At 40.5% G+C, this 15,738-nt stretch overlaps 1 protein-coding gene across 1 annotated transcript in view; it reads right to left on the bottom strand.

The window, feature by feature from the left end:
- LOC126416102 (glutamic acid-rich protein-like) overlaps window positions 1–13,292 on the bottom strand; it is a 73,977-nt gene extending 60,685 nt beyond the window's left edge. The window contains exon 1 of the mRNA XM_050083604.1: window positions 13,079–13,292. Within this exon, the coding sequence (XP_049939561.1) occupies window positions 13,079–13,204 (126 nt within the window). The 5' untranslated portion in view covers window positions 13,205–13,292. The remainder of the gene's footprint in view (window positions 1–13,078) is intronic.
- Window positions 13,293–15,738: the final 2,446 nt, after the last annotated feature.

The following is a 15,738-nucleotide window of genomic DNA, read 5'->3' as shown; positions in this document are numbered from 1 at the left end:
CAAAGAGGGAACAGAACACAACACTGGCCCTCTTTTGCGTCTACGTGATTTTTTTGGAATGTTGACTGTAGTGACAGACTGGCGTAAGTTAGGTTGAAAGGCGACAATTTGGTTGTAAGTTGGCAAAGCAAATAAATGTGAATACAATATCTTAGTTGCAGTAACATAATAATTTGTGTTGCAATCTTAAGTCTAGGTTAGGTAAAAGATGACAGTCTGTGAGTTGGTAAAAGGGTATCACAGGTGTCAATTATATATCAAACACATTAGCCTGTTATAACTTACCTCTATGTGCCACACTGTAAATTCCTGCATTTAGTTCGATTTACACCCCATCTTTAAACCAATGGCTCATATTGGTTGGAAAACGTATGAAATGTTAATAGAATACTAGAAAACTTTCAAGTGGAATACAAATAATGGAAAAAGGAAAGGTAAGCAGTCACTGCACAATTGAGATATTGAGCAGTGGACAGGCACACAAACAAGACTGAAATTGTCACTAAGCATGAATGTGCATTCCTATCCTGCAACTCTGTGATCCTCTCATGTGCCTGTAACTGCTTATCTTTTCAGTGAGTTTACTCTTTTCATTATTTAAAGGTGTGGAATGTCAAGAATGGAAATGAGCTGGAGTGTGACAGTGGACCCGTCCTGAAATTTTGGTTGTGATAAGAGTGTGATCTGTTCCTTAGCCAGAAGTCTATGTCAGGTTGGAAGGTGATAACTGAGTGTGGGCTAGCGAAGCTAAAGAATGCAAATATATGTTGTGATAATACACTGATCCCCACTTTATCACATTTAAAGTGCTTTGTCAATTTTATGGCAACTTTTTCATAAAAGCTGAAACACGGTAAATTCATAAGACATATAGTGTCTGTTACATAATGGGAACATGTGCATATGTATTTGTATGTCAGCTTGTCAAAGTATTTCTTCTGAAAGTTGGCAAATTTTTTGTTCCCTTTTGTGTGTGCCTCTCAACAACTCCAAGCTTCTGTTATACAGTGAGTGATCTCCTTTAGTACTAAATTTTATACGTTCTGCCAGAACTTTCCCCACTATATAAGTGCACACAGGCGTTCTTAGCTACTGTAACCAGGCGTAATGAATATAAAACAGTTTATGATACTTGAGTACGCAAATATCATTACAATACTATAGAGCAGAAGTACTCAAATACTACATAGTGAAATATTTATTGATTGGTTCTCCTAAGAATTTTATCACTGTAGTAAAGGACTGGGCCATAAAAAGGTCATTTCATGGTTAGATGTGTGACATTTTGACAAAAATACATTTGCAAAAAGCATCATGGATAGCACAACTTACCTGCTAAAATTTTTAATTGCTTACATTTTACTAGTCTGTATCTTAAGTAATTCACGCAAGAACTTTGAACAAGTTAAGGCAAACACAGAGAATGTAAACAAAATTGAAATTTTTCTTGCATTGTGATGAATGGAACCACTTCTTTTCCAGAAAGTAGAAATGTTATTACAACTGGTACATCAATTTTCCATACCCCCATCAACCATGGAACTAGCCGTAGTTGGAGAGGCTTGTGTGCCTAAGCAATGCAGACAGCCATACCATAGGTGCAACCACAACAGAGGGGTATCTGTTGAGAGGTCAGACAAAAGTGTGGTTCCTGAGGAGGGGCAGCAGCCCTTTCAGTAGCAGCAGGGGCAACAGTCTGGATAATTGACTGATCTGGCCTTGTAACATTAATAAAAATGGACTTGCTGTGCTGGTACTGCGAATGGCTGAAAGCAAGGGGAAAGTAGAGCCCTAACTATTCCCGAGGGCATGCAGCTTTACTGTATGATGATGGCGTCCTCTTGGGTAAAATATTCCGGAGGTAAAATAGTTCCCCATTCGGACCTCCGGGCGGGGACTACTCAGGGCAACGTCGTTATCAGGCGAAACAAAATTGGAGTTCTATGGATCGGAGTATGGAATGTCAGATCCCTTAATCAGGCATGTAGGTTAGAAAATCTAAAAAGGGAAATGAATAGGTTAAAGCTATATATAGTGCGAATTAGTGAAGTTCGGTGGCAGGAGGAACAAGACTTCTGGCCAGGTGAATACAGGATTATAAATACAAAATCAAATAAGGGTAATGCAGGAGTAGGTTTAGTAATGAATAAAAAAATAGGAGTGCGGCTAAGCTACTACGAAAAGCATAGTGAATGCATTATTGTAGCCAAGATAGAAACGAAGCCCATGCCTACCACAGTAGTAGTTAAATGCCAACTAGCTCTGCAGATGATGAAGAGATTCATGTATGACGGAACAAAAGAAATTATTCAGACAGTTAAGGGAGATGAAAATTTAGTAGTCATGGGGGAATGGAATGTGATTGTAGGAAAAGGAAGAGAAGGAAAAGTAGTAGGTGAATACAGACAGGAGGGTAAGGAATGAAAGAGGAAGCCATGTGGTAGAATTTTGCACAGAGCATCACTTAATTGTAGCTAACACTTGGTTTAAGAATCATGAAAGAATGTTGCATACGTGGATGAGACCTGGATACACTGGAAGGTTTCAGATGGATTATATAATGGTAAGAAAGGGATTTAGAAACCAGGTTTTAAATTGTAAGGCATTTCCAAGGGCAGATGTGGACTCTAACCACAATCTATTGGTTATAATTTGTAGATTAAAATTAAAGAACCTGCAAAAAAGGTGGGAATTTAAGGAGATGGGACGTGGATAAACTGAAAGAACCAGAGGTTGTAGAGAGTTTCAGAGGGAGGATTAGGGAATGATTGACAAGAACAGGGGAAGGAAATACAGTAGAAGAAGAAGGGTATCTTTGAGAGATGAAATAGTGAAGGTAGCAGAGGATAAAGTAGGTAAAAAGACCATTGCTATTAGAAATCTTTGGGTTACAGAACAGATACTGAATTTAACTGATGAAAGGAGAAGATATAAAATGAAGCTGGCAAAAAGGAATACAAACGTCTCAAAAATGAGATCGACAGGAAGTGCAAAATGACTAAGCAGGGATGGCTAGAGGACAGATGTAAGGATGTAGAGGCATATACGAGGTGCGGCTAGAAAAAAACCGGACTGATGCTGGAAAAAACATTTATTTACAATTATTTACAATTTCATGTTATCTCCTTCAATGTACTCTCCTCCTCGGTCTCTACACCGCTCCATACGAATTTTCCACTGTTCGTAGCAATGCTGCAGATCATTTTCGGTAAGTCCATACATTACTTCCGTCGCTTTTTCTTTTACTGCTTCAACAGTCTCAAATCTAGTTCCTTTCAAAGATGACTTGACTTTAGGGAAAAGAAAAAAGTCACAGGGGGCCAAATCAGGTGAGTAGGGTGGATGATCTAAGATGGGAATGTTGTGTTTTGCCAAAAACGTCTTCACTGACAACGTACTGTGAGGTGGGGAATTGTCTTGGTGAAGGATCCATGACTTTTTTCTCCACAAATCGTTCCGTTTTCTCCGTACTCGCTCACGTAGGGTAGCCAGGACGCTAATGTAGTAATGCTGATTCACTGTTTGTCCCTCTGGTACCCAATCAATGTGCACAATCCCTTTGATGTCAAAAAAAACAATCATCATTGCCTTGAATTTCGATTTTGACATTCGTGCTTTTTTTTGTCGTGGAGAACCAGGAGTTTTCCAATGCATCGATTGGCGTTTAGTTTCGGGATCGTAAGTAAAAAACCATGATTCATCGCAAGTAATAACATTTTGTAAGAAGGTGGGATCACTTTCAATGTTTTCCAGGATGTCAGAACAAATCATTCTTCGGCGTTCCTTCTGTTCAATTGTGAGACACTTTGGAACCATTTTTGAACACACTTTGTTCATGTTGAAGCTTTCATGAAGAATCTGCCTAACACTTTCCTTGTCAACTCCAGTTAACTCAGACACTGCTCTGATTGTTAAACGGCGATCTTGTCGAACAAGTTTACCGATTTTTTCAATGTTTGCATCAGTTTTTGCTGACAATGGTCTGCCAGTGCGAGTGTCATCACTGGTGTCTTCGCGGCCATCTTTAAATCGTTTAAACCACTCAAACACTTGTGTTCGCGATAAACAATCATCGCCGTACACTTGTTGTAACATTACAAACGTTTCACTTGCAGATTTTCCTAGTTTGAAACAAAATTTGATGTTAACACGCTGTTCTTTCTGTACACTCAACATTTTCCGACGCACAGACAAAACATCAACTACTTAAAACAGACGCCACGGGCAGACTGAGTGCAGGAGGCAGATGAAACTCGAGCAGTAGGCGGAGTGAGAGTCACATGACAGGCCACGCGACTTTCAGCCTTATTGCATTCGTTTTATTGTTTCACCAGTACTAGTCCGGTTTCTTTCTAGCCACACCTCGTATCAGTAGGGGTACGATAGATACTGCCTACAGGAAAATTAAAGAGACCTTTGGAGAAATGAGAACCAATTGTATGAATGTCAAGAGTTCAGACGGAAAACTAGTTCTAAGCAAAGAAAGAAAAGCAGAAAGATGGAAGGATAGAGAGCGTCTATACAAGGGCGATGTACTTGAGGGCAATATTATGGAAATGGAAGAGGACATAGGTGAAGATGAAATGGGAGATATGATACTGCCCGAAGAATCTGACAGACCACTGGAAGACCTAAGTCAACACAAGGTCCTGGGAGTAGACAATATTCCAGTAGAACTACTGATAGACTCGGGAGAGCCAGCCCTGACAGAACTCTACCATCTGGTCAAAATACCCTTAGACTTCAAGAAAAATATAATAATTCCAATCCCAAAGAAAGCAGTTGTTGACAGGTGTGACAATTACCGAACTATCGGTTTAATAAGTCATGTCTGCAAAATAGTGAAACGAATTCTTTACTGACAAATGGAAAAACTGGTAGAAGCTAACCTAGGGGAAGATCAGTTTGGATTCTGTAGAAATGTTGGAACTTGTGAGGCAATACTAACCCTACAACTTACCTTAGAAGATAGATTAAGTAAAGGCAAACCTACACTTCTAGCATTTGTAGACTTAGAGAAAGTTTTGGACAATGTTGACTGGAATACTTCCCTTCAAATTCTGAAGGTTGCAGGGGTGAGATCTAGGGAGCGAAAGGCTATTTACAATTTGTACAGAAACCAGACGGCAGTTACAAGAGTCGGGGGGCACGAAAGGGAAGCAGTGGTTGAGAAGGGAGTGAGACAGGGTTGCAGCCTGTCCCTGACGTCATTCAATCTATACACTGAGCAAGCAGTACAGAAAACAAATGAAAAATGTGGAGTAGGAATTAAAATCCATGGAGAAGAATTACCTACTTTGAGGTTTACCAATGCCATTCTGATTCTGTGACAGATAGCAAAGGACCTGGTAGAGCAGTTGAACAGAATGGACAGTGTCTTGAAAGGAGGATATAAGAAGAACATCAACAAAAGTAAAATGAGGATAATGGAATGTAGTGTCTCGAAAGGAGGATATAAGAAGAACATCAACAAAAGCAAAATGAGGATAATGGAATGCTGTGTAATTAAATCAGATGATGAGGGAATTAGATTATGAAATCAGACACTTAATGTAGTAGATGAGTTTGCTAAATGGAACAGGACATAGATGAAGATGAGAAGAGTGATATGATATTGCGTGAAGAATTTGGAAAAGCACTGAAAGACAGTCGAAACAAGGTCCTGGGAGTAGACAACATTCCATTAGAGATACTGAAAGCTCTGGGAGAGCAAACCATGACAAAACTCTTCCATCTGGTGAGCAAGGTGTAGGACGCAGGCGAAATATCCTCAGACCTCAGGAAGAATGTAATAATTCCAATCCCAAAGAAAGCAGGTGTTGACAGATGTGAAAATTACCGAACTATCAGTTTAATAAGCCACAGCTGCAAAATACTAACACGAATTCTTTACAGACGAATGGAAAAACTGGTAGAAGCCGACCTCAGGGAAGATCAGTTCGGATTCCGTCTAAATGTTGGAACACGTGAGGAAATACTGACCCTACGACTTATCTTAGAAAATGGATTAAGGAAAGGCAAACTGATGTTTCTAGCATTTGTAGACTTAGAGATAGGTTTTGACAACGTTGACTGGAATACTCTGTTTCAAATTCTGAAGGTGGCAGGGGTAAAATACAGGGAGGGAAAGGCTATTTACAATTTGTACAGAAACCAGACGCCAGTTATAAGAGTCGAGGGGCATGAAAGGGAAGCAGTGGTTGGGAAGGGAGTGAGACAGGGTTATAGTATATCCCCGATGGGGTCGACAGAAGCGTCCGATCCCACGCGTCGGCTTTGACTCATGACGTAAGGGTGTTGTTGTGTGTGACGTCATGACGGCGCGGAGTTTGGTTTGAGTGTGGCTGTCTCCAGTTCTGTCTTATCTTATTTTATTTACTTTTCTGATCTGTTCGTTCTATCTCGTGAGATTTTCTTTTTTTTTTTAAAGACAAAAAACACTAATCAGCTACTGAAGCATCTTTATCTTCTATGGGTTGCAGGGGTTACGACCCCTGGGGAGGTAGGTGGGTATTCATACATGGCTGTCTTCACTTACACGTTGTAGCTACGCAAGGCGGCTAAATTTGTTTATATTTAGTTTGCCCCCCACCCAAAACACCCCATTTCCCGCGCTTGTCCCGTTAATGTCATTAGGCTTCTTGTGGAAAGTGTGTGTGTTTGTTTTTGTTTCCGCCATATTTCTGACGTCATGGGTCAAAGCAGACGGGTGGGATCGGACGATTCCGTATTCCCCCCCCCCCCCCCCCCCCATGTTATTCAATCTGTATATTGAGCAAGATGTAAAGGAAACAAAAGAAAAATTCGCAGTAGGAATTAAAATCCATGGAGAAGAAATAAAAACTTTGAGGTTTGTCGATGACATAGCAATTCTGTCAGAGACAGCAAAGGACCTGGAAGAGCAGCTGAACGGAATGGACGGTGTCTTGAAAGGAGATACAGAGCTATTACAAATGATTGAAGCGATTTCATAAATTCACTGTAGCTCCATTCATTGACATATGGTCACGACACACTACAGATACGTAGAAAAACTCATAAAGTTTTGTTCGGCTGAAGCCGCACTTCAGGTTTCTGCGCTCGAGAGCGCAGTGAGACAAAATGGCGACAGGAGCCGAGAAAGCGTATGTCGTGCTTGAAATGCACTCACATCAGTCAGTCATAACAGTGCAACGACACCTCAGGACGAAGTTCAAGAAAGATCCACCAACAGCTAACTCCATTCAGCAATGGTATGCGCAGTTTAAAGCTTCTGGATGCCTCTGTAAGGGGAAATCAACAGGTCGGCCTGCAGTGAGCAAAGAAACGGTTGAACGCGTGCGCGCAAGTTTCACGCGTAGCCCGCGGAAGTCGACGAATAAAGCAAGCAGGCAGCTAAACGTACCACAGCCGACGGTTTGGAAAATCTCACGGAAAAGGCTAAAGCAGAAGCCTTACCGTTTACAATTGCTACAAGCCCTGACACCCGATGACAAAGTCAAACGCTTTGAATTTTCGGCGCGGTTGCAACAGCTCATGGAAGAGGATGCGTTCAATGCGAAACTGGTTTCAGTGATGAAGCAACATTTTTTTCTTAATGGTGAAGTGAACAGACACAGTGTGCGAATCTGGGCGGTAGAGAATCCTCACGCATTCGTGCAGCAAATTCGCAATTCACCAAAAGTTAACGTGTTTTGTGCAATCTCATGGTTTAAAGTTTACGGCCCCTTTTTCTTCTGCGAAAAAAACGTTACAGGACACGTGTATCTGGACATGCTGGAAAATTGGCTCATGCCACAACTGGAGACCGACAGCGCCGACTTCATCTTTCAACAGGATGGGGCTCCACCGCACTTCCATCATGATGTTCGGCATTTCTTAAACAGGAGATTGGAAAACCGATGGATCGGTCATGGTGGAGATCATGATCAGCAATTCATGTCATGGCCTCCACGCTCTCCCGACTTAACCCCATGCGATTTCTTTTGGTGGGGTTATGTGAAAGATTCAGTGTTTAAACCTCCACTACCAAGAAACGTACCAGAACTGCGAGATCACATCAACGATGCTTTCGAACTCATTGATGGGGACATGCTGCTTCGAGTGTGGGAGGAACTTGATTATCAGCTTGATGTCTGCCGAATCATTAAAGGGGCACATATCGAACACTTGTGAATGCCTAAAAAAACTTTTTGAGTTTTTGTATGTGTGTGCAAAGCATTGTGAAAATATCTCAAATAATAAAGTTATTGTAGAGCTGTGAAATCGCTTCAATCATTTGTAATAACCCTGTATATGATGAACATCAACAAAAGCAAAACGAGGACAATGGAATGTAGTCGAATTAAATCGGGTGATGCTGTGGGAATTAGATTAGGAAATGAGAGACTTTAAGTAAAAAATGTGTTTTGCTATTTGGGGAGCAAAATAACTGACGATGGTTGAAGTAGGGAGGGTATAAAATGTATACTGGCAATGGCAGGAAAAGCATTTCTGAAGAGTAGAAATTTGTTAACATCGAGTATAGATTTAAGTGTCAGGAATTCATTTCTGAAAGTATTTGTATGGAGTGTAGCCATGTATGGATGTGTAACATGGACCATAAATACACTCCTGGAAATTGAAATAAGAACAACGTGAATTCATTGTCCCAGGAAGGGGAAACTTTATTGACACATTCCTGGGGTCAGATACATCACATGATCACACTGACAGAACCACAGGCACATAGACACAGGCAACAGAGCATGCACAATGTCGGCACTAGTACAGTGTATATCCACCTTTCGCAGCAATGCAGGCTGCTATTCTCCCATGGAGACGATCGTAGAGATGCTGGACATAGTCCTGTGGAACGGCTTGCCATGCCATTTCCACCTGGCGCCTCAGTTGGACCAGCGTTCGTGCTGGACGTGCAGACCGCGTGAGACGACGCTTCATCCAGTCCCAAACATGCTCAATGGGGGACAGATCCGGAGATCTTGCTGGCCAGGGTAGTTGACTTACACCTTCTAGAGCACGTTGGGTGGCACGGGATACATGCGGACGTGCATTGTCCTGTTGGAACAGCAAGTTCCCTTGCCGGTCTAGGAATGGTAGAACGATGGGTTCGATGACGGTTTGGATGTACCGTGCACTATTCAGTGTCCCCTCGACGATCACCAGTGGTGTACGGCCAGTGTAGGAGATCGCTCCCCACACCATGATGCCGGGTGTTGGCCCTGTGTGCCTCGGTCGTATGCAGTCCTGATTGTGGCGCTCATCTGCACGGCGCCAAACGCGCATACGACCATCATTGGCACCAAGGCAGAAGCGACTCTCATCGCTGAAGACGACACGACTACATTCGTCCCTCCATTCACGCCTGTCGCGACACCACTGGAGGCGGGCTGCACGATGTTGGGGCGTGAGCAGAAGGCGGCCTAACGGTGTGCGGGACCGTAGCCCAGCTTCATGGAGACGGTTGCGAATGGTCCTCGCCGATACCCCAGGAGCAACAGTGTCCCTAATTTGCTGGGAAGTGGCGGTGCGGTCCCCTACGGCACTGCGTAGGATCCTACGGTCTTGGCGTGCATCTGTGCGTCGCTGCGGTCCGGTACCAGGTCGACGGGCACGTGCACCTTCCGCCGACCACTGGCGACAACATCGATGTGCTGTGGAGACCTCACGCCCCACGTGTTGAGCAATTCGGCGGTACGTCCACCCGGCCTCGCGCATGCCCACTATACGCCCTCGCTCAAAGTCCGTCAACTGCACATACGGTTCACGTCCACGCTGTCGCGGCATGCTACCAGTGTTAAAGACTGCGATGGAGCTCCGTATGCCACGGCAAACTGGCTGACACTGACGGCGGCGGTGCACAAATGCTGCGCAGCTAGCGCCATTCGACGGCCAACACCGCGGTTCCTGGTGTGTCCGCTGTGCCGTGCGTGTGATCATTGCTTGTACAGCCCTCTCGCAGTGTCCGGAGCAAGTATGGTGGGTCTGACACACCGGTGTCAATGTGTTCTTTTTTCCATTTCCAGGAGTGTAGTTTAAAGAGGAAGAGAATAGAAGCTTTCGAAATGTGGTGCTAAAGAAGAATGCTGAAGATTAGATGGACAGATCATGTAACTAATGAGGAGGTACTGAAGAGAATTGGGGAGAAGAGGAATTTGTGGCACAACTTGACTAAAAGAAGGGATCAGTTGGTAGGACATGTTCTGAGGCATCAAGGGATCACCAACTTAGTACTGGAGGGCAGTGTGGAGGGAAAAAAATCATAGAGCGAGACCAAGAGATGAATACATTAAGCAGATTCAGAAGGATGTAGGGTGCAGTATTCACAGGATAGAGTAGCATGGTGAGCTGCGTCAAACCAGTCTCTGGCCTGAAGGCAACAACAACAACATCAAATCAAGTGAAATACTGTTGCACTGCAAATTCTGTGTTCGCTTTTTGTACAAAAGAATAGAAATTTCTCTAAACATGCATACCATAATTAAATTCCAGTTTGAAAATGGTGTGTGTGTGTGTGTGTGTGTGTGTGTGTGTGTGTGTGTGTGTGTGTTTACATTGTACGAAATGGGAGAAATGAAAGGGAATTTACCACAGAAATGAACATAAAAACACTCAAACAATTCAAAACATGCAATATAAAATGGGGGAAAAATAGGTGTACAAGTGTGCATTTATTACTAAAATACAAATTGGTCTTCGTTTCTGACAAATAAGAAGCTTGACTTTCTTCACAATTACTGACATGTCTTCCCAAGACTTGTTTTTATTTACTAGTCAAATCCAATACTCCCCACTGGAATGCACATAGCTGAGTGAAATTTTGTTAGTTTCTTCCTCACATTCCTTCACTTCTACAAAACAACCCTGCTTCCCACATAAAAAGTACAAAATCCCATGGCTTAATGTTAATGGTACCTTTGCTAGATGTGAAATTTTTCTTTGCATCTTCTTCTTTGACTTTTTGCTACAACCAAATTGTCAATAATTCTTCTTTTTCAGAGGTTACAGATACTTTTAACACCGTTCCTTAGCAGATGCTATCGCATAACTTTAAAGGGATGGAATTGGTTGCACATTTTTCCTCCAGGTCTTGAAGAAAGGCTTAAGGAATGCCCCAACAGAATATTTGCTATGCGGCAAATCATCACTTATAATGGCATAATTGAGGACAATACCATATTTTAACTGAACAAAATTAGTGAAAATAGCATTCTGTTGCTAATGCCGGAGACCACTTTGATTTTCAAATTTGCTCACAGCAGTGGAGTTTCCTGCAAAATCCACCTGAACAAATGCATCATGATTTACAAATGTTATCTTTACATCTTCATAGTGCCCGAGACTGATTTCTTTTCACATTATAATGAAGTCTGAATGTTGGCAACTGCATCTGTATTTCTTCCACACAGCCAGCTACAAATCCAGCTTCCATTACAATTTGTGGATGTCCATCATCATCTTTCTATTGAGGCCACTGTATTTCATTATGAATTGTTTCTTCATCACTGAAATATTTTGGATAGAGCTCCCATTGTGCCTTTTTTACCTATCGGACATGCCCTCAAAGTCTTCATGGTCAAATATAAGGATGACTATTAATTCTTGTATCCGGTATGGAAATACTCGTAACTCTTTTTCCCATACTTTCCACCAAAAATTCATGTTTGCATGGTATCTAAATACTCGTATGTCATGGAGCAACTCTTCAATGGCTTCAGCAATAGTCATCATCTTTCTGTGTTTCTGTACCACTTCTTCCTTCTCAGATTGGGGAACTTCATTCTTTTTGACTTGTTCCGTGCAGCTAATTTCATCACACAGATAAAACTGGACCACATTAGCCCTTTTTCTTCATTCAGACTTTACGTCCCTTTTTGAATTTACAAACTAGATTCAGCTTTCTCGTAAGTTTTGGTACCTCGTTAACAAATAATAATGCTACCACTGTTTCACGTTTCCTTGTGTCTGTCTTACCTCATGATTTTTGCTTTTCTACATGCTGCTGCTGTCTTATCCTGTGCTGCTCGCACGTGAGGTTAAACGTCTATCAGTTCAAAGTGCTTGTTTTTCTTTCACCCTTTGTAAATTGAACCTTTCATGCTCTTTTGATCGATGTTCTGCATACTTCACTGGATCATGTTTAAGTTTTTCTCTTGACACGATTTCCCGGCACACGACATTCTTAAAATGTCAAATAGTTTACACAGCAAAAGATCAAATACATAAATGACTACTTAATTCACATAATGTGTAACACTTACACATATATGTTAATATAACGGAGTTAAGTAGCGTCACACAAGTCTTAGGCACAAAAGAGTGGCAGTATAAAGAAAAATTGTCACAGAAAAATACTGACCATGTGCACAAACTTACTTTCAGGAGCTTTCAAACTGATAAGTTCATTCCGTTTGTCAGAACATAAAAAAAATCACGTTTGTCTTGCAAGTGTGACAAAGGATTGTTAAGTTTTCATTTGTTGCGGTAGAAATGGAAAAATCGCTCTATTTGCTTCAAAATTTCACTGAAAATTCTGCAACTTATGAACACACAATGCGGCACATGGTAACAAAAGAGAAACAAAAGAGCAGGTGATCAAGGTAATCAATTGACAAACTGTAAATGCCCTTTACCGAGCAGTTCTACAAAGATGAAGTAGAAATATGTCTACAAGTAGAAACAAAATAACGATATTAAAAAAAAAAAAAAAAAAAATTTGTTTGATTGTGAGAAAAGTTATTATTGCAACTACTTCGAACTATTATTATTTGTTGGTATAAAGGCATCCTTCACATAGAATCACCCATTTGTAAGTTACATAAATGGATAGCGTAAGATAGTGACAACCTGCTCGCCTTCCAGCATTCATGAAATCTTCGGTTATCGTGAATTACGACTTTCTTATCTATGGCGACGACGGAGGACTATGTTTGGTTTAAAGAGGACAATTTGGCTGTGAAAGTGCGAACAGTACAAATATACTACTACAGTACATTTCGAGCATGTTAATATGCAAACGTCATAAAGATTACTAATGTGGTTTTCTTAGGGAGTGCACTGCTACGTTTGCTTAGATATTTCAGGTACTTCACAAACATACCGTCGTAAGTATATGATCCCTGTCCCATTCTAACGCTTCTAAAATACTATTCACACTTTCATAAGAAGAGTCGATGAACTTCTTCAGATCTTCAAGCTGATTATCACGTTCTTGCATCTCTTCCATTTTCCATGCGAAATATACTATGTCACTTTAATAACTATGAAACAAAACATTTACAGTATCCCTCATCACTTTACGAAAACAAACACTTGCAAAGATATTAGCCATACGTTAAACACTGTCTCAATCAGTGCCAAAGATGCTACCCAAGCTGCGTGGTTGTCACTGAAATAATAACGATAGTTTTTTACATTTTTGGCAATCCCTTACATATTGTCATTCCTCTTTCTTTTTCGTATCTCTCGTGCTGTACCGATGGCTTCGCCTTGAAACCTTGAATCCAAGACAACTCGTAGAAAGTTACAGCTATCGGTATCTAATAGATGGTATTGTATCTGTTTATTTATTTATTTATTTAGCCATCCGTTGACATTTTAAAATGTATGGATGTTGTCAGTTGTGTACATTCAAATATTTATACAGTTTGTTGTTACATATAGTTAAACATTGTGACATATAAGTTATTTACAATCATTTTTGCTCCTTATCAAAATATTGTGAAGCAAAAGCTATTTACAATCATTTTGTACTAAAGAATTCACTTATAGTGTAAAAGCAATGTTCCTGCAAAAACAGTTTAATATTTTTTCTAAAGCGGTACATGTTATCTGCTTCTTTTATTTTCTGTGGCAGTTTGTTATACGGTTTTACACCCTCATACAAGAAGCTATTTTGAGTCTTATGTTCATTCTTCCTGTCTAGGTGAAGACAGTGACTAGTTCTTGTACTATAGTTATGAAAATTGCTATTTGTGCTATAATTTTCTATATTTTTCTTGATGTACACTATGGTTTGGAACATAAATTCACAAGGAACAGTTAGAATTTTTAACATTTTGAAAAGTTCTCTGCTTTTTGTTATAATTCTTATTGCTCTCTTTTGCATTTTAGATACTGTTTGTAAATTCTGAGCATTGTTTCCCCAGAAAATAATACCATAACTGATTACTGAATGAACATAACTAAAGTATACAGTTCTCAAACATTCACTATTGCATGCGGATACAAGGATTCTAAGTGTATAACATGTTGTAGATATCTTTTTCGAGAGTTTCATAGCATGTTCATTCCACTTCATTTGGCTGTCAATGTGCAACCCTAAGAATTTTGTTGTAGGTACATCATCTATGGAGATGTTATCTAGTTTTAAATTTAAGGGACTCTGTTTTCTGTTCATTCTAATGCATATCGTATTTGTTTTCTTTATGTTGAGAGTTACTTTGTTTTCCTAAGACCATTTGTGAACATCCCTCAACACTTCAGTAGAATTTTCCAACATTTGTGCTCGTGTCTTACTGGTTATTACTATGTTGCTGTCATCCCCAACCAATATCTTCTCTCCACGGCTGATATGTTGCGGGAAATCATTTATATACACCAGAAGTAATACAGGGCCTAGAACACTTCCTTGAGGGACCCCAATACTCATATATTGTGGATCAGATATATGTTTCTCAATGTACTTTGATCCACTGGAGACATGTGTGATCTCTACTGACTGCTCTGTTTCCTAGATATGAACGAAACCATTTGAGAACCGCTCCACTTACTCCTAGTGCCTCTAATTTATGCAACAGCTTCTGGTGGTCAACTGTATCAAATGCCTTAGACAGGTCTAGGAAAAGGCCAGTTACATAGCCGTCCTCATCTAGTGCTTCTAAAACTGTTTTTGTAAATTGTGCTATTGCAGATTCTGTACCTCTGCCAGGCCTGAAACCATGCTGGTCATTGCAGAGGACGTTGAATTTACTTATATAGCTCAAAAGCCTGTTTTTCATTATTGTTTCCATCACTTTGGAAAAGCATGACAATAGGGCTATTGGTCTGTAGTTCTCAACATTTTCTACATCATCTTTCTTGTGAACTGGTAAAATTTTGGCATGCTTCAGATAGTCAGGGAAGCAACCAGTTTCGAAGGATTCATTTATGATTTCTGTTAGTGGCGCTATGATACCGTTTATGCATTTTTTCAGCACACACATTGGAATTTCATATAAACCTGCCGAGTTTTTGTTCTTTAATTGCCTTACAACGTTGCATACTTCCTGCTCAGTAGCTGCAAGCAATACCATTAAGTTTGCTATATGCTTCTGTATTGGTTGATTAGCACCTTTTGGAAAAATTTTCTGTAAGTTCGGTGCAATGCTGCTAAAGTAGGGATTCACATAATTAGCCATTTCTTTCGGATTACTTTCCAAGTTTTCCTTGTTCCCGATTTGTGTGTTAGTACCTCTCTGCTTCACAGTTCCTGTTTCTTTTTTCACTACAGCCCGTGTAGCTTTACTTTTATTATTAGGTAAATTTATGAACCTATCGTTGGCTGATTTTTTTGCAGTGTTGAGTACCTTCCTGTAGATCCTTTTGTAGTTTTTGTAGTAGTGCAAAGAAACTAGATCACTATTGTCGTTTTCGATGGTGTTTAGGTATTTGCAAGTTTGAGTACTTTATCCAATTCCTTTAGTGATCCATTTATTGTTGGTGGGTGATCCAATGGGAATTACTGCTTTGGGGAATGTTTCTTCAAATTTTAATTTAAAC

The sequence above is a fragment of the Schistocerca serialis genome, chromosome 1, assembly GCF_023864345.2.
Source record: "Schistocerca serialis cubense isolate TAMUIC-IGC-003099 chromosome 1, iqSchSeri2.2, whole genome shotgun sequence".
Lineage (NCBI taxonomy): Eukaryota > Metazoa > Arthropoda > Insecta > Orthoptera > Acrididae > Schistocerca > Schistocerca serialis.
Note: the sequence above shows the minus strand (reverse complement) of the source record. Positions and strands in the feature narration are given on the sequence as shown.